The sequence below is a fragment of the Phyllostomus discolor genome, chromosome 3 (assembly GCF_004126475.2).
Source record: "Phyllostomus discolor isolate MPI-MPIP mPhyDis1 chromosome 3, mPhyDis1.pri.v3, whole genome shotgun sequence".
Classification (NCBI taxonomy): Eukaryota; Metazoa; Chordata; class Mammalia; order Chiroptera; family Phyllostomidae; genus Phyllostomus; species Phyllostomus discolor.
Window position 1 is genome coordinate 123,994,713 of NC_040905.2, and position 25,824 is coordinate 124,020,536.

At 44.2% G+C, this 25,824-nt stretch overlaps 1 protein-coding gene and 1 pseudogene across 2 annotated transcripts in view; one reads left to right on the forward strand and one right to left on the reverse strand.

Moving 5' to 3' along the window:
* Positions 1–437: 437 nt before the first annotated feature.
* On the forward strand, positions 438–3,292 carry LOC114504784 (annotated as a pseudogene).
* Positions 3,293–15,948: 12,656 nt separating this feature from the next.
* Positions 15,949–25,824, reverse strand: part of POLR3E (RNA polymerase III subunit E) — a 39,610-nt gene continuing 29,734 nt past the window's right edge. For both annotated transcript variants that reach the window (XM_028512527.2, XM_036021390.1), the window contains 8 exons: positions 25,146–25,227; positions 23,914–23,973; positions 23,678–23,835; positions 23,302–23,363; positions 22,252–22,760; positions 20,107–20,184; positions 17,798–17,923; positions 15,949–16,749 (listed from right to left, as the gene is read on the reverse strand). In XM_028512527.2, the coding sequence (XP_028368328.1) occupies positions 16,693–16,749; positions 17,798–17,923; positions 20,107–20,184; positions 22,252–22,760; positions 23,302–23,363; positions 23,678–23,835; positions 23,914–23,973; positions 25,146–25,227 (1,132 nt within the window). In that variant the 3' untranslated portion in view covers positions 15,949–16,692. The remainder of the gene's footprint in view (positions 16,750–17,797; positions 17,924–20,106; positions 20,185–22,251; positions 22,761–23,301; positions 23,364–23,677; positions 23,836–23,913; positions 23,974–25,145; positions 25,228–25,824) is intronic.

Sequence of the window (25,824 nt, forward strand, 5' to 3'; positions counted from 1 at the left end):
TACTTCAACTTCTTGGCTGCCCGACTTCCATTCAGATAAATCCTCTGCCAGATCTGGGTGTTATTCTGATAGTAAATTATTGTTGTAAATTATTGGTTTTCTAATCTTGGTTGTACGAGGCGGTACGGTGCGACCACCTATTCCTCCATCTTGCCGGAAGTCCCCATCTCAAGTATTTTCTAATTTCCCCTGTGAATTCTTCTTTGATCCATCATTGCCTATTTAAAAGTGTTTTACTTAATTTTTATGATTTTATTAAATTTCCAGTTTTATTATTGATTTCTAACTTTACCCTGTTACAGTCAGTGAAGGGCACTGGGTGGAGGCGGTGATGTAGGGAAAATAGGGACATTTGTAATAGTTCCAACAATAAAAATAAAATAAAAAAATATTCATCTAAAGATTTAAAATGAGGGGATGTGGTCCTTCTCTGCCAGCTGCTTAACATTCTGCTGCCCCATGCCATCAACTTACAGCAAGGTCAACCTGCACTCCCAGATGTCCCAGTTCCTGTGCCTTAACAATATCTTCACCTTCTTGTCTACCTGCTTTGAGAAGTTTGGCCTTAAGAGGAGTGAGCTCTTTGAGGTCTTTGACCTCTTCAGAGTGCAGGGTTTGGGGAAGGTCATCTACACCCTGTCTGCCCTGTCCTGGACCCTGATTGCACAGAACAAGGGGGTCATGTCCTTCCCCACTGAGGAGGAGAGTGTGGGGGTTGAAGATATTTACAGTGGCCTGTCCAACCCGATTGATGACACCGTGGAGGATGATGAGGATCTATATGACTGTGTGGAGAACAAAAAGGAAGAGGGTGACGAGATCTAGGAGGACCTCAAGTGCACAGAGCCCATGCCCATGCCACCCAAAATGACAGAGTACAACTAGTGGTGATGCTGCCTGAGAGAGATCCAGCAGACAGAGAAGTACACAAACACACTGTGCTCCATCCAACAGCACTTCATGAAGCTCCTGCAATGGTTCCTCAAACCTGACGACATAGTGACCCTCTTCATAAACACTGAGGACCTGCATCGTGTACACACTCACTTCCTAAAGGAGATAAAGGAAGCCCTGGCACAACTGGCACACCAACCCTCTACCAGGTCTTCATCAAATACAAGGAGAGGTTCTTCATCTATGGCCACTACCACATCCAGGTGGAGTCAGCCAGCAAGCACCTGGACCATGTGGCCTGTACCCAGTGGATGTGCAAATGAAGCTAGAGGAATGTTTTCAGCAAGCAAACAATGGGAGGTTCACCTTGTGGGACCTGCTGATGGTGCTGATGCAGTGGGTGCTCAACTACCACCTTCTTCTCCAGGAGCTGGTGAAACACACACAGGATGCAATGGAGAAGGAGAACCTTTGGTGGCCCTGGATGCAATGAGGGACCTCGCACAGTGCATGAATGAGGTCAAGAGGGACAATGAGACCCTGCAGCAGATCACCAACTTCCAGCTGTCTATTGAGAACTGGGACCAGTTCCTGGCCCACTATGGCTGGCCCAAGATCAATGGGGAACTCAAGATCACCACTGTGGAACACTACTCCAAGATGGACAGGTACACCTTCCTGCTGAACAGAGTTCTGCTCATCTGTAAGTGCTGAGGGAACTCCTACAAATTCAAGGACTTTGTGAACCTACACAGCTTCCAGGTTCATGATGACTCTTCGGGAGACCATGACAACAAGAAGTTGACTCATGTGTTTCTCCTGATCGAAGACCAAGGTGCTCAGGGCTATGAGCTGTTCTTCAAGACATGAGAGCTGAGGAAGTAGATGGAACAGTTTGAGATGGCCATCTCCAACATCTACCCTGCCACAGCCAACGGGCATGACTTCCAGATGTTTTCCTTCAAGGAGACTACATCCTGCAAGGCTTGCCAGATACTGCTGAGAGGAACTTTCTATCAGGGCTACTGTTGTCACTGGTGTTGGGCACACTGCACACAAAGAGTGTTTGGGGAGAGCCCCTCCCTTGTGGCCACCATGGGCAAAGATTTTCTGGAACTATGAAGAAGGATAGGCTATATCACTGGGCTCAGGACAAAAAGAGGAATGAGCTGGGACTGCCCAAGATGGAGGTTTGCCAAGAGTACTATGGGATTCCTCCCCCTTCAGGACCCATTGGCCCTTTTCTATGGCTCAACCCTGGAGACATCATGGAACTCCCCAAGGCCAAGGTGGAACAGAAATGGTGGGAGGCAGGAATACAGCTACAAATGAAGTTGGCTGGATTCCCTATAACAGGGTCAAGCCCTATGTGCATGGCCCCTCCCCCAGGACCTGTCTGTTCATCTCTGGTACATGGACCCCATGGAGGCAGGCTGGACGCAGAAGAAAGTACCCTCACCAACTGCTTGGACAGGACATTCTTGGTGTGGCAAGAGGGGTGAAGGACACAGCAGAAGAATATGCCATCAGCATTAAGTATAATGTTGAAGCCAAGCACTTTAAAATCATGACAGCAGAAGGACTGTACTGGATACAGAAAAGAAGGCTTTTCGAGGGCTGATGGAGCTGGTGGAGTTTTACCAGAAGAATTCCCTAAAGGATTGCTCAAGTCACTGGACACCACCCTGAAGCTCCCCTTCAAGGAGCCTGAGAGGAGAGCCATCAGCAAACCAGCACAAGGGAGCACCAAGTATTTTGGCACAGTCAAGGTCTGCTATGACTTCTGTGCCCAGGACCAATCACAGCTGAACTTCAAGGAGGGTGACATTGTCAAGATCCTTAACAAGAGGGGACAACAAGGCTGGTGGTAAGGGGAGATCTACGACTGGATTGACTGGTTCCCCTCTAACTATGTGGAGGAGGATTATTCAGAATACAGCTGAGCTCTGATGTACTGACAGAAAGACAAGGAACTGCAGGCTGTGATCCCAGGATGAGCAGGCTGCATAGCCAGGGACTGTGACAGATCCCAGCAAACTAAGAATCAGAGGCAGACTGTGGAGGGTCTGCATCCAGTTGCCTGGGCTCCTGGGGTGATGCCCTGCCATGGTTAATTTATAACACACTGAGTTCATGTTGGATCTCCTTGGGATGGCAGAGCTCAAGACAATGGCTTTGAATAAAATGATGGATGGAGAGGGAAAAAAATAAAATGAGATTCCTGGTCAAGATGGAAGTGCAGTGAACACACTTCACCTTGTGCAACCACAGAAAAAATTGCAACTAACGTCAAAACAAATAACACCCAGAACCATGAGAAAATTGTGCTGTATGGAAGTTCAACAACCAAAGATTTAATGAAGTCATATTCATCCAGACGTGTAGGAGGGGCAGATGATGTGGAAATGGGCAAGTGGTGCAGAGAGGCAACGGTGGTGAAATGGGCAGTTCCCACATTCTTGGGTGGTAGATAAAAATTGGGCAGAATATGTTGGGAGGTAAGCAATCCCAGCCCCAGGCCAGACCACACAGTTGAGGGTTTGAGCTCCAAGAAGATAAATCCCCATAGCCCTCTGGCTGTAAAAAACCAGTGGAGGTTAGGGAAGCAGAAGAAACTGCCAGATTTTCAGGAACTCTGCCTAAAGAGTCCACAGGAACTTAGGAATGTACTCAGACCTGCCCCCTCTGGGATTCAGCACAGGGCAAGAGTTGGAAGGACACCAGTCACATACAGGGAGTAAGTGAAGTGACTGGTAACAGGGTGAGTGCCAAGCAAACCTCCAGAAGCCAGGCAGTAGTAATGACTTCTCTGAGCCCTCCCCTAACACAGAGCAAGAAAGTGGTGAAGTGGTTTTCCTTGACCTGGGGATTGTCTAAGGCTCAATCCCACACAATTTACAGGTGTCTTTTCTACAATAGACCATGATACAAAAGCAGAGAGTCAAAGCAGCTCTACCTAATAGACAGAAACAAATATAGGGAGGCTGTCAAATTGAGGAGACAAAGACAATATGACCCAATGAAAGGAGAGAATAAGACCCTAGAAAAAGAAGTAAACAAAATGGAGATAACCGACCTATTAGAGACAGAGTTCAAAACACTGGTGATCAGGATGCTCAAAGAACTCACTGAGTATGGCAACAACATGAAAAAGGCCGAGGAAGAAATGAAGGTTACACTAAGTGTAATAAAAAACAAAACAAAACAAACAAACAAACAAAAACTACAGGGAACAAACAGTTGATGGGATGAAGCCAGGATCCAAATCAGGACTGGAACATAAGGAAGAAATGAGCATTCAACCAGAATAGCAAGAAGAAAAAAATATATTTTTTAAAAAAAAGGATAATATAAGCAGCCTCTGGGACACCTCCAATGTACCAACATCTGAGTCATAGGTGTGCGAGAAGGAAAAGAGATGGAGCAAGAAATTGAAAACTTACTTGAAAAAAAATAATGAAAGAAAGCTTCCCTAATTTTGTAAAGGAAATAGACCCACAAGTTCAAGAAGCATAGTGAGTCCCAAGCAAGTTGAACCTGAAGAGGACCACACCAAGACATGCCATAATTAAAATATCAAAGATTAAAGATAAAGAGAAAATCTTAAAAGCGGCAAGAGAAAAGCAGAGAGTTACCTACGAAGGAGTTCCCATAAGACTGTCAGCTGATTTCTCCAAAGAAACTTTGCAGGCAAGGAGGAACAGGCAGGAAATATTCAAATTGATGAAAAGTGAGGACCTACAGCCAAGATTACTCTACCCAGCAAAGCTATCATTTAGAATGGAAGGGCAGATAAAGTGCTTCCCAGACAAGGTAAAGGTAACAGAGTTCATCATCACTAGGACATTACTACATGAAATGTTTAAAAGGACTTATAAGAAAAAGATCAAAACTATGAACATTAAAATGGCAATAAATTCATGGCTACCAACAACTGAATCTAAAAAAAAAAAAACAAACTAAGCAAACAAGAACAGGAACAGAATCATTAGTATGGCGATCATTTGGAGGGTTATCAGCTGGGAGGGAGAAGGGGGCAAATGGGGAAAATGGCGCAAGGATTAAGAAATATAATTGGCTTCCCCAGTTTGTATGGTTCAGTGGATTGAATGCCTGCCTGAGAACTGAAAAGTCTGGTCTGATTCCCAGCCAGGGCACATGCCTGGGTTGCAGGCTAGGTTCCTAGTTGATGATACATGTGAGAGGCAATCGACTGATGTTTCTCTTCTTCTCTTTCTTCCTTCTTTCCCCTCTGTCTAAAAATAAATAAAATCTTTTTAAAAAGAAACATAATTGGTCAGTACAAAATAGACAGGGTTATGTTAAGAATAGTATAGGAAATGGAGAAGCCAAAGAAGTTATATGAGCGACCCATGGACATGAACTAAGGCGGGGGGAGAATCATTGGAGGGAATGGGGGCACCAGGTGGAGGTGGAAAAGGGGCAAAAATTCATAAAAGTGTAACAGCATAATCAATAAAATATATTTTTAAAAAGGTTTAAAACTAAAGTTGTAGAAGTATGTTACATAGATGGGCTTTATAGTAAGTAATCTAGATAGCCATTAAGATAACTGTTTTTTTAATCTCTTGAGACTTAATTTGTATCCTAACACATGACCTCTCCTGGAAAATTTCCCACATGCACTTAAGGAAAATGTATATTCTGTTATCAGGTAATGTGTCATAGTCATCTGTCACTTAACAATTGTGATAAATTCTGAGAACTGCACTGTTAGGTAATTTCATAACTGTGCACACATCATAGAGTGTATTACACAAACCTAGGTGGTATAACCTACTACACACCTAGGCTATATGGTGCAGCCTATTGCTCCTGGTCTACAGGCCTGTACAACATGTTACTGTATGAATATTGTAGGCAATTGTAAGTATCACACAATGGTAAGTATAATAGAAAAAGTATAGTAAAAACAAGATATAAAAGCTAAAGTGTGTGTGAGCACATGCCTTGAATAGATGAGGAAAGGACTGTGGAGGGACGTGCTGCTGGAGGAAGAATAGACATCAGGAGGAGGGAGGGAGGAAGAAAGAAAGAAAAGAAGAGAAAAGGAGCATAGAGGTCAAAAGACACCCAGAGATGAAACTTGAAAAGTAATAAAACACAGAGAGAAGAAAGGAGAGGGAGAGAAGTGACTCAGAAGAAAGAGAGAAACAGAGGGAAGTGAGTTTGTGGACATGAGTGTGTGTGTTTGTGCAGGGATGGGTGTGAGTGCATAGGCTCCCCTCCTTCCCAGGCCTCTCTCCTTGCTTCTTCACCAACTCTGGAGCCCCAGCCATGAGGGCAGCCTGTGGACCTCATCTAATTAAGCCACTCAGTGCTTAGCAGTAAATTCAACACCAAGGAAAGGTCCAGCTTTTTCTTTCAGCATTGGAAACAAATTTTTGCTTTATAATCATTCATAATCTTAAGGAGCCACTGTTGTATACATAGTCTAACATTGACTGAAACATAGTTATGCAATGCAGTGCATGACTGTTAGGTCTAGCTGATTTATCGTATTAAGCCTCTGTTTCCGTAATTACTTTCTGGCAGCTCTGTCCATTATTGTGAGTGGGGTATTAAAGTCTTCAACTATTATTATAGAATGTCTGTTTCTCATTTTCTGTCAGTTTTTGCTTCATATATTTTAATGTCTCTCGTGAGATGCACAAATGTTTACAATTGTTTTATCTTTTTGCTGTATTGACCCTTTTATGGTCGTCTCTTGTAACCTTTGTTGATTTAAAGTCTATTTTGTCTAATGTTAGTATAAATACACCTCCTTCCTTTTGCTTACTGTTTCCATGGGGTATCTTTTTCCATCCTTTCAATCTGTTTGTGTCTTTAGATACCAAGTCTCGCATACACAGCATCTAGTTGGATCATGTGTTTTTATCCACTCTACCCATTTGTCTTTTGATTGGAAAGTTTAATCTATTAACATCTCAAGTAATTACTGATGAGGAGGGACTTCTGTCATTGTTCTATGTGCCTCATAGCTTTTTTGTCCTTTATTTCTTGCTTTATGTCTTCCTTGTATTTATTTTATTTTTTTAGTAAAATGATTAAATTTCTTATTTCCTTGTGTGCATTTTCTAAAGCTATTTTTTTGTGGTTACCCTGGGGATTACATTTAACATCCTAAAGTTACAACATTAATTTGAATTGATAATAGCTTAACTTAGGTAACATAAAAACTCTGATCCTTCACAGCTCTATCCCCATCCCTTTCATTCTTGATGTCACAAAATCACCTCTTATATATTGTGTGCCCCAAAACATAAACTGATAATTTTTAAATACATCTATCTTTTAAATTATGTAGAAAACAAGATTTGGAGTTACTGATCAAAGTTGCAGTAATACTACTTTTTGCACTAATAATTGTAGAAACCAAAAAATACTGTTACACACTATTGTTAATAATACTTCCTTTTATAATTAATTTTCCATGTGTTTACCTTAATTGAAATATTTGTCTCAATAAATCTTTATATGACTTCAAGTTACTGTTTAGTGTCCTTTGGTTTCACCTTGAAGGACTCCCTTGAGCCTTTCTTTCAGGGCTAATGGCCCTGAATTCCCTCAGCTTCTATTATCTGGTAATGTCTAAATTTCTCCCTCACTTTTGAAGGACAGTTTTGCTGGGCATAGGGTTCTTGGTTGAATTTTTTTCTTTGAATATATTGGCCTGCTGCCTTCTGGCCTCAAAATGTTCCAGTGAGAAATCTGTTAGCTTATTGTAGATCCCTTGTATGTGATGATTCACTTTCCTTGCTGCTGTCAGGAAGTTATGCTTGGCTTTTGAAAGTTTGATCATAATGTATTTCAGTGTGTCTCTGAGTGTACTTATGTTGGAGTTTATTGAGCTCCTTGGTTGTTTTATATTCCTATTTTGTTTTTGCTTTTTAAAATATATTTTATTGATTATGCTATTACAGTTGTTCCATTTTCCCCCCTTCACTCCCCTCCACCCTGTATACCCTCTCCCACCCATATCCCCCCTCTTTAGTCATGTCCATGTGTCATACTTATAAGTTCTTTAGCTTCTACATTTCCCATACTATTCTTACCCTCCCCCTATCTATTTTCAACCTACCTTCTATGCTACTTATTCTCTGTACCTTTCCCCCCTCTCTCCTCCTCCCACTCCCCTGTTGCTAACCCTCCATGTGATCTCCATTTCTGTGGTTCTGTTCCTGTTCTAGTTGTTTGCTTAGTTTCTTTTGGTTTTGCTTTAGGTGTGGTTGTTAATAATTGTGAGTTTGCTGTCATTTTACTGTACATGTTTTTTCTTTATCTTCTTTTCTTAGATAAGTCCCTTTAACATTTCATAAAATAAGGGCTTGGTGATGATGAACTCCTTTAACTTGACCTTATCTGGGAAGCACTTTATCTGCCCTTCCATTCTAAATGAAAGCTTTGCTGGATAGAGCAATCTGGGATATAGGTCCTTGTCTTTCATGACTTGGAATACTTCTTTCCAGCCCCTTCTTGCCTGTAAGGTCTCTTTGGAGAAATCAGCTGACAGTCTGATGGGAACTCCTTTGTAGGTGACTGTCCCCTTATCTCTTGCTGCTTCTAGAATTCTCTCCTTCATTTTTACCTTGGCTAATGTAATTATGATGTGCCTTGGTGTGTTTCTCCTTGGGTCCAACTTCTTTCGGGCTCTCTGAGCTTCTTGGACTTCTTGGAAGTCTATTTCCTTTGCCAGAATGGGGAAGTTCTCCTTTATTATCTGTTCAAATACGTGTTCAATCTGTTGCTTTTTCTCTTCCCCTTCTGGTACCCCTATAATTCAGATGTTGAAATGTTTAAACATGTCCTGGAGGTTCCTAAGCTTCTCCTTGTTTTTTTTTTTTTAAATTCTTCATTCTTCATTCTTTCCTGTTTGGTTATTTTTTTCTTCCTTCTGGTCCACTCTATTGTTTTGAGTCCCAGTTTCCTTCCCATCATTATTGGTTCTCCGTGCATCTTCCTTCATCTCTTTTATGGTAACCTGCTTTTTTTCATGTAATTTGCACCCAAAATCAACCAATTCTGTGAGCTTCCTGATCACCAGTGTTTTGAACTGTGCATCTGATAGATTGGCTATCTCTTGGTTGCTCCAAAGGATGAGCCCTGGGGCATTGATCTGTTTGTCTGTTTGAGACATATCTCTCTCTCGCTCTCTCTCTCTTTTTTTTTTTTTTTGTCTGGTCACTCCTGTTACAGTGACGGGCAGAGCCTTAGGTGTTCAACGGGGCTGGGCACCCCAGTCACTAGATTGTGATGTAGTATGTGGGGGTGGGGGGAACAATGGCGGCAGATCTGCTCTCCTGGGACCACAGTCCCTTCCCTGGGATCTTGGGCTGCACGCTCTGTCCAGGTCGGTCCACAATTGCCGTCTCACTGGGTCCGCCAGCTGCCACTCGCATACTCAGGGTCCCCCCCCCTCCCCCGCCGCAATCCTGCGCGCCCTGGATGCCTTACATGCTCCCAGTTGCCTTATGCACCCACTGCTCACTGCTCTCTGCTCTGCGACCCGTGCTGCAACCCTCGCCCGGCTGCTCCTATCCGCCCCTCCTACCAGTCTGGATGAACGGGTCTACTTCAACTTCTTGGCTGACTTCCATTCAGATAAATTCTGTTAGTTCTGGGTGTTATCTGTCTCTAAATTGTTGTTGTTCTAATCTTGGTTGTGGGTGGAAGTACGGTGCATCCACCTATGCCTCCATCTTGCCGGAAGTCCATTATATTCCTATTTTTCATGACGTTTCAGATGTTTTTAGCTAGTATTTCTTCAGATAGGTCTCTCTGCCCCTTTGTCCTTTCCTCTGGGACTCCCCTGATATAGTTTTTCATTTGATGGTGGCCCACAGGTCTCTCAGGCTCTGTTCATTTCAATCTTTTTTCTCCGTTTCTGACTCAATTTCCACTGTCCTGTTTTCAAGTACACTGATTCTTCTGCCTGCTTGAATTTGCCTTTGAATCCCTCTAGTGAATTTTTAATTTTCTTTTCAGCTTCAGAACTTCTTGGTTTCTTTTCAGACCTAAAGATGATAGATAGATAGATAGATAGATAGATATAGATAGAGAGATATATTCCTTTTTTGTTCACACATTGTTTTCTCAACTTTGTCCACATCTTCCTTTAGTTGAGTATCTTTAAAATGGCTGTCTTGAAGTCTGTCAAGTATATGTGCCCCTGTGTCTTTTAGGAACATTTTCTGTTTTTTTCTTCTGAATGAGCCGTATGTTCCTGTTTTTCTATGTCTTGTGATTTTTTTTGTTGTTGTTGAACACTGGGCATTTGACTCTAATAATGGAGTAACTCTGGAAATCAAATTGTTCCCTTTTCCTGGGGTTTGCTGGGGTAGGGGGACTTGTTTTTGTTTCTTCACTAGTTGTAGTCTGTGCCTATGCTGAGGGTACCTGAGTGTAAAACTTAAGGTCTTCTCTGTCTTTTCTGGGCCTTTAACTTGGCATGCATGAGCACTTTCTAATTTTCCCCATATATGCATTTTAAAATATATTTTTGGTTTTTAATTATATTTTGTGATTATGCTATTACAGTTATCCAAATTTTTCCCCACTTTCTGCCCTCCACACAGAACCCATCACTCCCTTCAGACAATCCCTCCCACCACTGTTCATGTCCATGGGTCATGTGTATAATTTCTCTGGCTACTCCATTTCCTATACTGTAATTTACATCCCCATGGCCATTATGTTACCGCCTATTTGTACTTCTTCTTTTTTAAAAATTATTCTATTGTTGTTCAATTACAGATGTCTGCATTTCCTCCCCCCACTCCTCCCACCTCTTCACCCATTTCCCCCACACCCTCTTCCCATCTGGCTCTCCATATCAATGATTCTTTCTCTGTTCTTCTTGTTTGCTTAGTTTGTTTTTTACATTCAATTATTGATAGAGATGTATTTATTGCCATTTTATTGTTCATAGTCTTGATCTTCTTTTTCTTAAATGAGTCCCTTTAACATTTCATATAATAATGGTTCAGTAATGATAAACTACTTTAGTTTTTTTCTTGTCTGGGAAGCTCTTTATCTGCCCTTCAATCCTACATGATAGCTTTAATGGATAGAGCAATCTTGGCTATAGGTCCCTGCTTTTCTTTCCAGTCCCTTCTAGCATGCCAAATTTCTTTTCAGAAATGAGCTGACAGTCTTATGGGAATTCTCTATAAGTAATTACCTGCTTTTCTCTTGCTGCTTTTAAGATTCTCTTTTTATCTTTAACCTTCAGCATTTTAATTATGATGTGTCTTAGAGACAGCTTCTTTGCATCCATCTTGTTTCAGGTTCTCTGTGCTTGCTGGACTTGCATGTCTATTTCCTTTGCCAAACTGGGGAAGTTTTCTTTCATTTTTTCAAATAGATTCCAATTTTTTACTTTCTTTTCTCCTTCTGGTGCCCCTATGATGCAAATGTTAGAATGCTGGAAGTTGTCCCAGAGGCTGCTTATACTATCCTCATTTTTAGGGGGGGACCCCTTTTTTCTTGTTCTGATTGGTTGTTTTTTGCTTCCTTATGTTCCAAATCATTGATTTGATTCTTGGCTTCATCCAGTCTACTGTTGTTTCCCTATAAATTGTTCTTTATTTCAATTAGTGTATTTTTAGTTTCTGATGGAATCTTTTTTATGCTGTTGAGATCCTAAGTTCCTTGAGCATCCTTAAAACCAGTTTTTTGAACACTGCATCTGATGGATTGTTTATCTCCATTTCATTTAGTTCTTCTGTCTGGAGTTTTGATCAGTTCTTTCATTTGGGCCATGTTTCTTTGTCTCATTCTGGCAGCTTACCTGTGTTTGTATCTACGTATTAGGTAGAGCTGCTTTGACTCCATGTCTTGGTAGTGTGGCCTAATGTGGCAGGTATCCTATAGGGTCCAGGGGCACAGCCTCTGCTGTCACCCAAGATGGGTACTCCAACCGTGCCTTTGTGAGATGAGTATACCCTCACCTTTTAGTTAAGCCTTGATTGCTGTTGGCAGATCAATGGGGGTATTTACCCAGGCCAGTCAGCTGCAAGGTCTGGCTGTGACCACTGACCACCAACCTCAGCCCTTCCCAAAGGATCAGCTGTGCTGGGGCAGGGTGGTGGTGTTCAAATGTGATCTGTAGCTGTCCACTGGGTTCACAGCTCTGAGGTTTACTGGGTGGTGAGGGCCAAGGTCATCCCTTACCTGTGTTTTGCCCAGGGCTACCCTGCCTAAACTATAAAGCAGTCTGAGATGGCTGCTACTTGTGCTGGGCTTGGATATTCCCAGGTGAAGCTATGCTGTCAATCTAAGCTGGATGCTGCTAGTGCCAGGCCTGCATCTGCTTAGAAGTGGTATGGGAGCTGGGGGTCACTGAGTCTGGCTGTCACTTGAGTAGATTTAGGAAGTTGTGAAGCATGGGCCAGGACCAACCGTTTATATGGAAAACCAGCTTGGGTGGGCCCATAAGTTGGATGAGGCGGAGTCAGGATATTCAAGGTGGGGCAAAGTGTTAGTCGAGTTGATGGAGTCTCAGATATGGCACCAGCCTGGCTTTTTGTGGCTGTCTAGATGGTTGTAGTTTCTTTAATTCCATAGTTTTCAGATTTCCATTCAACTTAATTTCTGACAGTTCTGATGGTTCTGTATTTTAGTTGTAATTTTGACATGGTTGTATGAGGAGGTGAGCCATGTCTGCCTACACCCCCATCTTGACTGGAAGACCCCTGCTATTGTTTAATGTCTGGATCCCCAAAGGGGAAAATGTGAAAAATCATGGATGGTGGCATGCAAGACTCTTAAATCCACTGGTATCGCATAGGGGTAGGAGCTTGCAGCAATCAGGGGAAGTACAATGGCTGCCCACCTTGTGTGTACCTGTCCTTAGAATCAGTAATCAGAGCACAAGTGGCTGTATTGAAGCAGAGTCCTCTCCCGATACAAGATCCCTGCCTACAATGTGGTGCAAGCTGCTCCAGGGATGTGACTGGGGGTGGGAATGGGTAATTGCTACTGTGCTATGAGCTGAAATTGAAGAAAAGTAACAGCATTGACAGTCCAAGTTTTCCCCTGAAAAGTTGCAAACCTTCATGGACTTGGGTTCAGTTATATCAGATGGATTCTGTCAATGCAATTGTCTAGGTGGAGAAACAGATTTGTAGTGCTTCCTGTTCAACCATCTTCCCAGAATCATCTTAAATGTCATTTTAAATCTATTCCCCAACACTTGAAATAGTATTAAATTTCTACATGAATTTGAACTTGTTCTAGGATCTCATTTGCATGCATCTATGACAATTAGTTGCTATATAGCTTGACATTGTACTTTCTTAACTGGCAAGGGGAAGTTACTCTCATTGCTTCTTCACGATTTTCCTGGATTATTTTGCATTTTTTTCCAATATGCACTTTAAAATTAGTTTTAACAGGTTCTCAGAGAAATATTGTTACTTTTGTTGCAATCAAATTAAATAGGCTAAATTGAGAACAGACTATGATACAGAGACTTGGATCCAGAAACATGGGTTTATGCCTTCCTATTTGTTCAAATGATTTTCTCTGATCAGATTTTCAAATTTTATCACTTAGGCCCTATACATTTTAAAAGGCTCACCTCTTGGATGTTGCAAGTTAAGATCATTTCTAACTATTTGTATATAGAAGTTATGATTTCAGCTATCTTGAACTGAGAATGGCTTTTAGTTGATTCTATTGATATATCTGAAAAATGTTAATTTTGACCCTTTATTTTTTATAGTTTTCCTTATTCTTGTCTAACTGCTCTAACCAGTAACCCCAGAATAGTATGATGAGTAAACATGTCTGTCTCAACCCTAAGAAGTATGTCCGATGTTTGATTTACAATGTTAGTTTTCCATTATTTAAGCACTTTTATGAAGAATCTGTTGCCCTGGCTGGTGTCGTTCTGGATTGAGTATGGGACTGTGAACCAAAGGGTTGCTGGTTCAGTTCCCAGAGCACATGCCTGGGTTGTGGGTCAGGTCCCCAGCTGGGGACGCACAAGAGACAACCACACCTTGATGTTTCTCTCTTTTTCTCCTTCCCTTTCCCTCTCTAGAAATAGTTAAAATCTTAAAATAAGATCAGATATATATATATATTTATTTAAGAACTTGTATCTGGAATGAATTGTACATTTTTGATCCCTCAGACGGTGGTTTCCTTCAATAGGTCTGTTCATAGTGTGAGCTGTTAGTCGATACCTTGCCATCACCCTTGCATTTGTTTCAGTAGTTGTTTAGTATGATCACCCTTACAGAGATGGAATATGGTAATTATTTAATGTGCCCCTGAAATTCACTATTACAATTTTTATTCATATCACGCTGCCCTTATCAGGTTTTTAATCAGTGCTTCCTAAGAATTTGGAGGCTTGTTATACACTAAAGTTTAAGCCTTGTTGTTTATATTTTAAAGATTTGACATAATTCATCTGAGTTACCTGGGTTTTTGATTCTCTAAGAATTGGTCTATTGCAGTTTTCTTCCTAGCCAATTTTTTTTTAAGATTTTATTTATTTTTAGAGAGGGAAGGAAGAGAGAGAGAAACATTAATGTGCAATTGCTGGGGGTCATGGCCTGCAACCCAGGCATGTACCCTAACTGGGAATTGAACCCATGGCACTTTGGTTCGAAGCCTGCGCTCAATACATTGAGCTATGCCAGCCAGGGCCGCCAGTTTGTTTCTTTAAGATTTTATTTACTTTTAGAGAGGGGAAGGGAAGGAGAAAAAGAAACATCAGTGTGCGGTTGCCTCTCACGTGCCTCCTACTGGGGACCTGGCCTACAACTCAGGCATGTGCTCTGATCGGGAATTGAACTGGCGACCCTTTGGTTTGTAGGCCTGCGCTCGATCTACACCAGCCATGGATCTAGCAAGTTTTAATACTTCATATTTTGCTTATAAATTGTCTAATTCCTCTGTAACATTTTCCATTTCACCATCTTTTTGGGTCTGTGTCATTTTCACTGTGTTCATTGACATATTTTATATTTTTACCTCAACTTTTGCTTTCCACTTATTTCCTATGTTTCGTGTTTATTTTTCAGTTTGAATCCAATGTTTAATGCACCCCTCTATGTCTATCAGTGTAACTATTTAAGGGTAGGCCTAAGCACGGCATCCTGTGTTTTGCTCTAAAGTTGTGCTGTTTCTGCTGCACCACAAGGCATCTCCCCTTTGTAATGCGCTAAAAATGGCTGGACATACTCTAGAGTAAGTTGAGTAATTTTGTACTCCTTTCAGCCTCATGTATGTAAACAACTAGAACTAAGAGCATAATTTACAATCAACCTGTTAAACTATGTTACCAAATATTAGATTTTTTTTTTTCTTTTTTGATGGTTGGGGCAGGGAGATGCACAGGCCGTCTGAGGCTATGAGGTATCCAAACTTTGACACTTTGGAAGAAGAGTTGTCTTGGGCCACACGTTAAATACACAAACACTAAGGAAAACTTGATGAGCAAAGAAAAAAAGTTTAAAGTGAATTTATGATTTTGTTTTGGGCTGCATTCCTAGCCATTCTGGGCTGCATGTGGCCCGCAGGCTGTGGGTTGGACACCCCTTCAGACGGGGTGGCTGGTGCCCCAAATATAATCATGGAAAAGGCTTTAGGTAACCAAATTTCACATCTTGCCCAACACAACTTACTCTTCTTACTTTTTCATAATCTTTTGGGACTGCGCTGTCCAATAAGGTCGCCACTTATGGCAACTGGGCACTTCAATTGTGGCTAGTATACTGAGAATATTGTAAGGTATCAGATTTTAAAAATTTAATAAAAAAAAAAACACTGAAAAATTTTATTACATGTTAATGTTTTAGCCATATTGGACTAAATAAAATATTACATTTAAATGATTTCTTTTCACTATCTGAATGTGCCTACTAAAAAACCTTTGTATGTGTAATGGCACAGCTGTGCTGAGCTGTGCTGCTCCCTAAGCTCTCCCTTCCACCCCCCCCAACACACACATACACACACACACCCAGCACAGGGACAACACTCCTTCCCGTATCCAGGTAAAGACAGCAGCACTGTGAGGCTAGGTTAGTGTTAACATTTATTTTAAAAATACACAAAATATAAATTTTTTACATCAAAGTGTGATAACTTTACTTATACATTGTTCCATACTTACCTGATTTTGTTTGCATCCTTCTGCAAACATTAAGAATAGATGGATTTGATTCTGATTTTTTTGCTATGGTTCATGTAAACAGTTGAGACTGCTACATACAGTAGGTTGTTTTACAAGTAAAGTGGTTACAGAAACCCAACAATAAAACAATTCAATTTGGTTTAATGAAATTGGCAGAAGTCTTAGCAGAGAGATAATCAAAGACTAAATATTGGCTTCTAGGCATTTTAAATATTAAAAACCTTGAGGTTTTCTTCATCTTGTAAACATAACTTAGACCTTTGTTGGCATTACATTTGGAAAATAAAATATTAAATCATGATTTTCATCATCCTGCCCATGTCAGAATACACTCTAGTATGAGAATGAAACCAAATAATAAGCAACATACATCAGGAATTTCAACTTATACTGCAAAGAAGGTCCCAATGGTTTCTTCCGGGAGCGATGCAACTTTTAGGTGATCCTACCACTGGCTGAGTAGGGTCCCCTCTGTCTGCTGGACAGTACAATGCCACAGGACACCAGATGGTCAGTACCTCTTGCTCTGTGTCTTCTGAGGCATCTGAGACTCTACTTCCACCTCTACTGGCTCTGCTGTCCTTCCTGGGGCTTAGATTCGCTGGGGTAATAGTTTGTGACAAATGTCAAGACTGTACCGTCCCTTTAAGGTACCACATGCCACCATAGCTTACACAGCAGTCCTATGGAGAGAGAGAGAAACATGTTAAGGGCAGATTTCCGCAGAAAAGGTAGCTACTACATTCTGTGCAGAATTTCACGTGGCCTAGCAATGGACAGAACACAAATAGGAAATCAAGAACTGCCTAGTTCCTTCAGTGTTTGGGCCTCAGGACCCTCTTCCTCTCCTCACTGGGGTCTTAAGAGTGAGGAACTACAAATGAATGTACTTTATAAACACAAAATACAAAAACTGTGAATAAGCTGACCAGAACAAAGGTGCTTCAAAAATAGTGTCACTATATATAGCCTTGGATGTTAAGACACTAGATTGGAATATAAGGTGACTGTCACCAGCTTTCCGTGTTCCAATATAGTATTGGAACACGGTCAATATGGTATCTGGAGCATGGTCATATCACGAAAGCATTTAAGTAGCAGTACACTTAAGGACTTCAATATACTGAACAAATAAATATAGTTTAAAAAGGGATGTATTACCCCTGGCCAGGTAGCTCCGCTGGCTACAGAGCTGTCCACATATGCTATGGTTGAGGGTTCAATCCCTGGTCAGAGCACATACAAGAATCAACCAATGAATGCCTAAATAAGTGGAAGAACAGATTGATGTTTGTCTATTTCTCTCAAATCAATCAATAAAAAATGCTTAAAAAGGATATATTAATTGCTTTGAATTAATATATTTTACTGAAATTAATTCAGTAGAACATGAAATTAATTCTAATGAAAGTTAAGTAGTATAGGAGTTAATGTGGCTATGGCAGAAATCAAGAAAATGGTATAAGATTCAAAGGAGGAGTGAAGTCAGGACTGTAAAGGGCAAAGATGACCCACTAGACCACACTTTTTGAAAGTGGAGACTACATCTTACTTACTTTAGTCCTTCTGCACAGACCCCCCACCCCACACCAATGCCAATCATTACCAGTTTCTGAAGACCTGAGTAAATATTCACAGAGTAGCAAGAAAGGCACCAGACTAGAGCCCTATCCACACACTGCCCACCTCCATCTAAGATTCTGGATGTTGTTATACACAAAACGGACGTACCTTTAGCACTTTATCCACCTCCTGTTTACTTAGATCTTCTCCACACTCTTGAGTCAACCGAGACTGGATCATGTTCCGGCGTACTCGGTAATTTTTGGAGAAAATTTCAAGCAAAACCTGTCGATGCTTTAGTAGCAAAAACACGTTATTTTGGGAAGCAATCTCCAAACAAGAAATCTAAAGCTATGACCCTAACTTCACACTGCAGTCTGTGATAAAAGTCCTTGCTGAGGGATTCTGGTTAAAGATGGACATGTCCAGCAATTTGTCCTCTCAAGACCCCCCGAAAATGAAGAATAAAAATAATGGCATATGCCTGAAAGAGCTGGTAAACAGTTGGCAGAGCACATGCAGTTTAGACATACTCTTGCATAATAAATAGGAGAGAGTGCTGATGTAGCAGGTGGGTAAAGCCACCACCTAAACTACATGAAGACAGAGAAAGGGGTAAGGAAGGAGTGCATGGCTGAGTGTTGGCACACTGATATAACATGGCATTATACCCCCAAATAAAAATTAAATAGGATAGAAGGTGGCTGAAATCCCTCTCAAAGGCAGAAAAGGTGTTCAATGAGAGAGAAAATTTGATCCAGGATGTCCAATGTACGACTTAAGATTTCTGAAATAATAGCAAAAAACAGGTAAATTATCAAATCTATCACATAACTTCCTAAGAATGACCCGTCTAGTACATTACTGACCCACCCCATGGTTCACCTGGAATTATGCTAATGTATAATACAGAATAAAGAAAAAAACCTTTAAGTTTGGGATAAAGGGAAGGATTGATTGGGTCCAATTTAAAAGACCAAGGGACAGAATGTCATTGGGCAACTCTAAAATCCTGAATCCAATGGAAAATATCTTAAAATTCAGAGGGAATATGATTTACCCTCTAAAATTGTAGCTCCAGATAAACAATACTTAAGGACAAAAGGTTGCCATTTTAAGACATGACAGAATACAAACAACTCCTATGCCCCTTAGAAGCTGAAATGAATCAAGGAGGAAGACACAAGATTTCACAAGCCAGTCCTGCTGGAGAGGCTCCCCAGGAATCGGACTCAACAACAGTATTATCGTTGTTATCTGTGTTCAGGAAACCATGCAAGTGGAAACAAAAAGTAGCATAAAAGAGCAATGTAAGTAGAGTGCAGTACTGGTATTTGCCTCTACCATGATGCTATAAGCATTGAGACCTGATAGAACTATATTCTCCCAACACAGCTGAGAACTAACTGTCCTCACCTACTGCCAAGGGAAGCCCATAGATAATGTCAGGTTGATATATCTAACAAAAGTATAAGTACATATTATATATATATATATATATATTACTTATAACATATATAAGTACAAATATATTTTTATATTTTATATATATATTAAATGGAAGTATACTCTTTTGGTGGTATCTTTTGGTAGTTTAAAGCAATAGCATCTAAGGAGAGGAAATCAGGTCAGGCAGGGCAGGAGACAGTTTCCTATAAAGCTTTGTCTTACTGGATTTTGAAATATGCACTTACTACTTTCAATTATCAGAGTATTTCAGGAGTAGGAAACCCAAATGCCGCCTACTGTGGGCAGAGCACATAAGGTTGCTCAGGAAGACCATTCCAGACTGCTGTCTACCCAGGGTCCACCAAAGCCCCCCACAAGGGACCAAGAGCTCAGAGGGGCTCTTGCTGACTCCCTTCCCCCCACGTCTTTGGAGTTTTAGCAATTAAACCTTAATCTTCATGATTCAGGGAAAACTTCTGGACCTCAGGGTTCATGATTGTACAATTACAGTCTACTGGTTTAATTGACCTTTTGTTCACTGGACCCCCATGGCACTTCCAATTTCTACAGGAAAATGATCAATTTCTATAACTTAAAAATCCAGCACCCAAGACCTGGAAGGAAACCTAGTGATCCCTACTGCCAGAGGCCCCCTGAGTGATGGGGTCCATCGCAGTCTGCCAGCCAGCTGGACATCAGAATCATCCAGGAAGCTCTGTAAGAAATTTAAGTACCTAGGATGCTACCCCATTCCTGATGAACTGAATTCAATGTCTAGAGTCAGTTCTGGGACTCAACATGTTTTTTAAAAGGCGATTTTCACACAGCTGGCTCAGAGATTGGCATTTGGGAGCCACTGATTTGGGCTCAAACTACTGGTACCTCCAGCCTATCTGACAGCAAACAGAATATTTGACAGAATATTTAGAATTGGGAGGGGCTGGAAAATCTGAACCAAGACTGCACCCCAGGTCCCCCAAAGGCCTCACCCCTACAGGAACACCTCCCAGCAGCAAAAGTTTTCTCACCTGATCACTTATGTCTCCAGATTCCCAGAGGGCAAACACCTTCTGCTCATCCGGGGAAGCAGCTGTCTGTGGGGGAAACTAAGCAAGACCCAGGCGTGAGCTGGTCTCTGTCTTTACCACGTGGACCCACCCTCCTTGCCCCATCTCCCCTCTCTGGGAAGACACCAGCCACCCCCTTAAGGGCCTCAGAGGGCTGCAATGACAGAAACGTGACACATCTGGCTTGAAGTCCACAGTGTGTTCATTAAGGTGGGGATGTGGGCTCTTCTGTTTTTCCCATTAACTCACCTCTCTGCTTTAACATCAGTGTTCTCCTTCCCCAAATACCAACCCTCAGATATGTCCTAAGAAGCCTCTCTCAAAACTCCTTGGGGCATCTGGGGTCCTCTCAGTCCCTTCCTACAAGAGCTGTGTCAGTCGTGGGTTTGTGGGCCTACCCACCTCCCAAGCAACCCACTGCTCTGGGTTTGGTAAGGACCGAAGGTGTCCCAGGTGAAGGTGGGTGCCTAGGGATGGGGAGCAAGGAAGACGGCACCTGGCACAGTGGGTTCCAGTCTTGGTGCCACAACACAGGTAACAGTAATGGTTACTACCCTACATATAGTCTCATTTGATCATTAAAAACCTAGGTGTTAGTGAAGTGTTATGCCCCCAATGTACATGAGAATAGTCCAGATCAGAGAGGTTTACTCTCTGCCCCGTGGTCACACAGCTATTAAGTAGCAGAACAAGAAGCTAAACAAGTCTGTGAAAGTCTATTCACTTTCCCTGGGCCTCAGCTCCCTTGTGTAAAAACACGAGGCTGGACAGACCTGAGGTCTCTTCCACCTCACATATCACCGTGATCTGGTCCCCACATCAGGATCACAGGGAGGGAAGGCAACAGGCAAGCTGCAGAGAGGGCCAGTGTCCCCCAGACACCGACCCAACCAGGAGGAAGGAGTGTAGCAACACCAGGTCCTGGGCGCTGAAGCAGGGTATCCCTCACCTTATTCTCTCCTGCTGCCTAGGACAGCCTGACCAACATCAGGCAGGTGCCCCTCTCCTGCCAGGCCAAGCTCAGAGAAAGGTGATCCTGCAGGTAACTGGATCCATTTGCCAGGTGGTCAAGGAGCAGGGCCTCCAAATAGGGCAGGGCCCCAAACCCCAGTACCTTCTGTAAGAGACCTCACCAAGGAGGCTCCCTGCCATGAGAGCCAATCCTCCTGCAACAGCCCAACCAGCCTGGCATCCAGCGCAGGGCCTCTTATTCTAGTTTCTATTCCTCGCATACCCAGGGATGCACCTTTTCCTCAGCTCACCCAAGGCTGCAGATCTTCCGACCTTGGACTGCTAACATCAATGCTCCCTTGTTAAGAGGTGGCAGCAGTTCACCTCACCCCGTTTGCTGCCAGGCCTGGGTAGAGCCTGGATGGAAAGAGTAACCAGCACAGCTTCCCTAAGGCCACAGCCTGGTGCACTCCACCCTGAGCTAAGGAAATGGTCTCCAACACATGCTCTGCTCATACATTACCTGCACTCTGGGGCCCCACCAACAGCAGGACAAGAGGCCTGGCCCCAGAAATGCTAACGTAGCCCCTATGGACAGGCAGGCCCTCCAGGACCCAGGTACAAGCTGGGGACTCGGGTGAAGAGCTCAGCTCATCTTAGCTGAAGCAGAAAGGACTTAAGAGCTGGAGCCATTATGCTGACATTCAGAATCCAGCTCTGTCACTTCCTAAGCATTTGACCACTCAACAGGTTCACTTCACTTCTCTGAAACTCAGTCCCCTCAACCCTGGGCTGCAAAAATGAATGATACTAGAAATCATCCTAAAAATGACAGAGCTGACGACGAGTGAACTGAGGTGCAGACAGTGGTGCTTGGCCTTTACCCAAGTCCACTGACAGAAAAATGTCCGCCCACTTTAGAAGAAAGTGCAGAGCCCAAGGCTGGCCGGCCCAAGGTCACTCAAGGCCACCCAATGAGAGCCAAGATTCCAACCCAGGTCAGTGGTCTTCTCAAATCCCCAACCTCGTGCTGGCAGTACTCGGGCCACTCCAGAGCAACTCAACTCCTCTCTTTGGCTTCTTTCTGCCATCTACCCTCACCCCAGGGCAGAGGGTAGCCATGTGTTGTTACCCCCAAGCACAGGCCCCACTTACAGGCACCAGTATCTGCTTGCAGCCAGCAGCCAGCACTGTGTCCTGAAGCATTCGGTCTGAGATGCCACTGAAGAGTGTGTGGCCTGGGGGCAGGCTAGCCAAGTGCAGGTTGAAGAGGCGCTTCAGCTCGCTCAGTGTGAGCACAAATTGTCTCTGGAAGGTGGCTTCCACGAAGGTCCGCAGCTCCTGGGCCACCGGGGTGCTAGCGCAGCCGGGGGATGGGAGCCCATTGAAACTGTCCCCACCTGCAACCCGCCCAGCAGGCAGCCCATTGGTCAGCCTGCTGTGGTGGTCACCACTGGGGGCAGTGTCCATGGGCTCGCCTTCCTCTTCTTCCTCTCCCTCCTCACTCAGGGGCTCTTCCTTGATCCGCACACCAGGCAGGGCTCCAGATGCCCAGACCTGCTCTTTCCTCTGTTGCAGCTCCTGTGCCAGTAACATTGAGTTCTGCTGGGCCCTGCTCTTGGCTACTTGGACCCGCTGGTCCCCAGAGACCAGCCCTGCAGGTCCTGTGAGGAGAGGAGGGCTGCTTAGGAAGACACAGAGATTGGCCAGTGGAGGTCCTGAGACAAAGGCCCACAGCCCCTCTGCCCCTCTGCCCCAAGGCCAATCTCTTCCATCCCAACAAGGGACATCCTGCTGTCTAGAGCTAGGGCAAAGGAACAATGCAGGCCCGCTGGGGCTGTAGCAAGTGGCCCATCCTTGTCTTACCCCAACCTTACCTAAAAGGGTTTAGCTACCCCAGTAGTGAGGGAAGAAAGAACTGGGAAAATCAGCTTCCCACGTGCAGACATCTAAGCCAGGATGAGTTAGTGATGAGCTCCTACCAATTTCTCTTGTCCTCCCTGCCCCCCATCTCCTGGCAACCCAAGAGAGCAAGCAGGTCTCAGGAGCCTGGGACCTAACCATCCTGAGTACAGAAGTGCTCAGTCCCTGCGGTGAGGTCAGTGGGAAGGGAAGACACCCTTTGTCCCACACACCCTGTCCCCAGGCCAAGTCCCGCTGAGCCCATTGTCAGGTAAGGGCCTGCCCAGCCAATAGCCTGCACACCTGATTGTCCATCCAGCTTCTTTGGCATGGTTTCATTCACAAGGTTATAGACTTTTTCTAATCTGAAAAGAAGAGTAAACACTTAATCCTAAACTGTGTCCCCATCACGTAGACCATCCTGCCAGACACCGTATGCTGGGAACTCTGGCAGCCCTGCCTACAGGGCACAGGCCCATCCACCCAGGCTCTTGCTCCTGAGGGCTCCACTCCCTCCACATGACAGACATGCCAAGATTCTGCCCCCCACAACACTGTGACCAGCAGGGAGTGGCTATGTCAGGCCCCCACTGGGATTCTGGGGTCAGTTAGCAGTGTCCACCTGAGTGGGAGGGGGGCATGTGGCCCCAAATCTGACCCACACCCAGTGAGTCCTTACTTGGCCTGGACACCTGCCCACAGCATGTGCTGCCGCTGGACCACATCTGGGTGCTTCTTGATGAACTCCCCATCAGGTGGCAGGACGAATTCCCAGCCTCTGTTGATCCTCACCACGGCCATGTGTTCCAGAAAATCCTTCACATCCTCTGCACAAAGCTGGGGGTGGGGCAAGGGTGAGGTTGGCTAGCTTCTGACAGCACAGCCCACCCCTCCCTCCAGATTGACATCACTTACTTTTGTCACTGTTGCCACCTCTTTCCTTACCACCCACCGGCTCTGCGTGAACTTCCACATCTAAGGGAAAAAGAAGCATGTTTCCAGGAAGGAGAGATGGTGCTGCTGAGACTTTCCCCTGAACCTAGGCCACTGTCCTGGGTGCCTGGGGTCAGGCAGACTTGGGTGTGGGTCTGGCCATGGGCAGCCACATCAACTCCAAGCCCCTGTTTTTCTTGCTTGTTAAGGACCCCCAGGGTTGTCTCCTTCAGGAGGATAGCTGGACCCCACCCACCTCTACCTAGACCGCAAAGACTTCCTGGTCAGGGATGTCTTGCCCATTTGTCACCTACAACTCCGATTCGACCAGCCCCTCTTCCAGGCACCCAGACTAGACGGCATCTGCATGAACAGAGAAGGGCTGACAGGCAGTGAGGGGCAAATGGTTTAAGTGCAGGATGAGCGAACCTGGGAGTGAATACACACTGCACTCTGACCCCCAGGGACAAAGATAAAGCACACAGGCAGGCCCCTGGAGAGTGACTACCAAGGAGCTGGGCAAGTCAGAAAAAAAGAAACCACAGACACAGTCTTCAGCTTAAGGATGCCCTGTGTCACCAGGCCTGCACACCACAGCCACGGTGGGCGCTCTAAGGAGACAGACTGAGCAAATCTGAGAATACTGTGAGGCAGGGACTGAAGTTCTGGATATGGGCAAGGAGCAGGTGGGTGGTGGAATGGAAGGATGACCTAGCTCTGGAGTTGCAAAAGCCAATGGCAACAATGAGAACACGCACAACAGAAGCAGACATGACCAGCACTCTGTAAACTGAGAATTGTCAGCCTGTCCAAAGTCAGTGCGGTTCAGGGCTGTGGGTCAGTCATACCAGACTCTCCAATTATTCATAATGAGCTAGAAAATCTGGTCTGCATCGTAACTTTGATTTGTAAAAATCAACAGCCAAATCAAAAATACTACTCAAGCCAAATAAAAAATGCTTCTTGGACAGAATCTACTCATGAGGCACCAATTTTCAACTCCCAGCGAGAGAAACTCAAAGGTTCATATGAAGCCAAGACTCCAGGATTCCAAGAGGAGGAAGGAGAAAGGCAGAGTCCAGAGCCTCCCACCCTGCCCACACATACTTGCCCTTTGCCCAGAGCCAAAGTCCTAGAATCCCTGTGCTGTCCCCACCCCCCTCCCATGGCCACCTCCCCCACAACCCTGGAGGTAAGACAGCCTGGGCACTTACAACAAAGTCTCGGCCCCTGCAGAGCACCTCGGCGGGCACACCACTGTGAGGACTGGAAGAGTCCTTGGGGTACAGGATGTCACTGCCAATGAGAGTAGGGGTGGCAGGTCAGCCCCTGTCTTCAGCCCCATCTGACTCCAGTCCCATGCCCAGGCTCCAAGTGAAAGCCCAGGTCTCTTTCCAATATGGGGTAGTGCAGGCCTGGGCCTGACAACCCCCCTCAGAGCCCATGCTGTCCCCCAGGAGCCTGGTTCTTGTGAACGTATGTAGGAGAGGAGCTCCCTCCTCACAAACACCTCACAAACCCTCACAACCCCTACCTGACACCCCCCCACTTACAACTGGCCCAGCCTCAAGGCCCACTGAACAGCCATGAAGGCCCCAGGGGCTCAAAAACAGACATGGCCAGCCCAGGCTTCTGGGAAACCAGTAGGTCCCACATGGAAAGCAGGTGCAAGCCCAAGACAGACTGGTGGTGGAGGGGGGGTTGCAGGGCAGGGGGCTGGGACCTGGACAGGCCCTGAACACAAGGTGGGTTGAATCCTTGAGAGAATGGGGCCAGCACTAGGCTCAGAGAACTTCACAGCCCATAGGTGAATGAACAGGCTCTGAGGCTTACTACACGCATTTTCACAGCACAACCACAGTCCCCTTGTCCAGGAACACATATACTACCCCC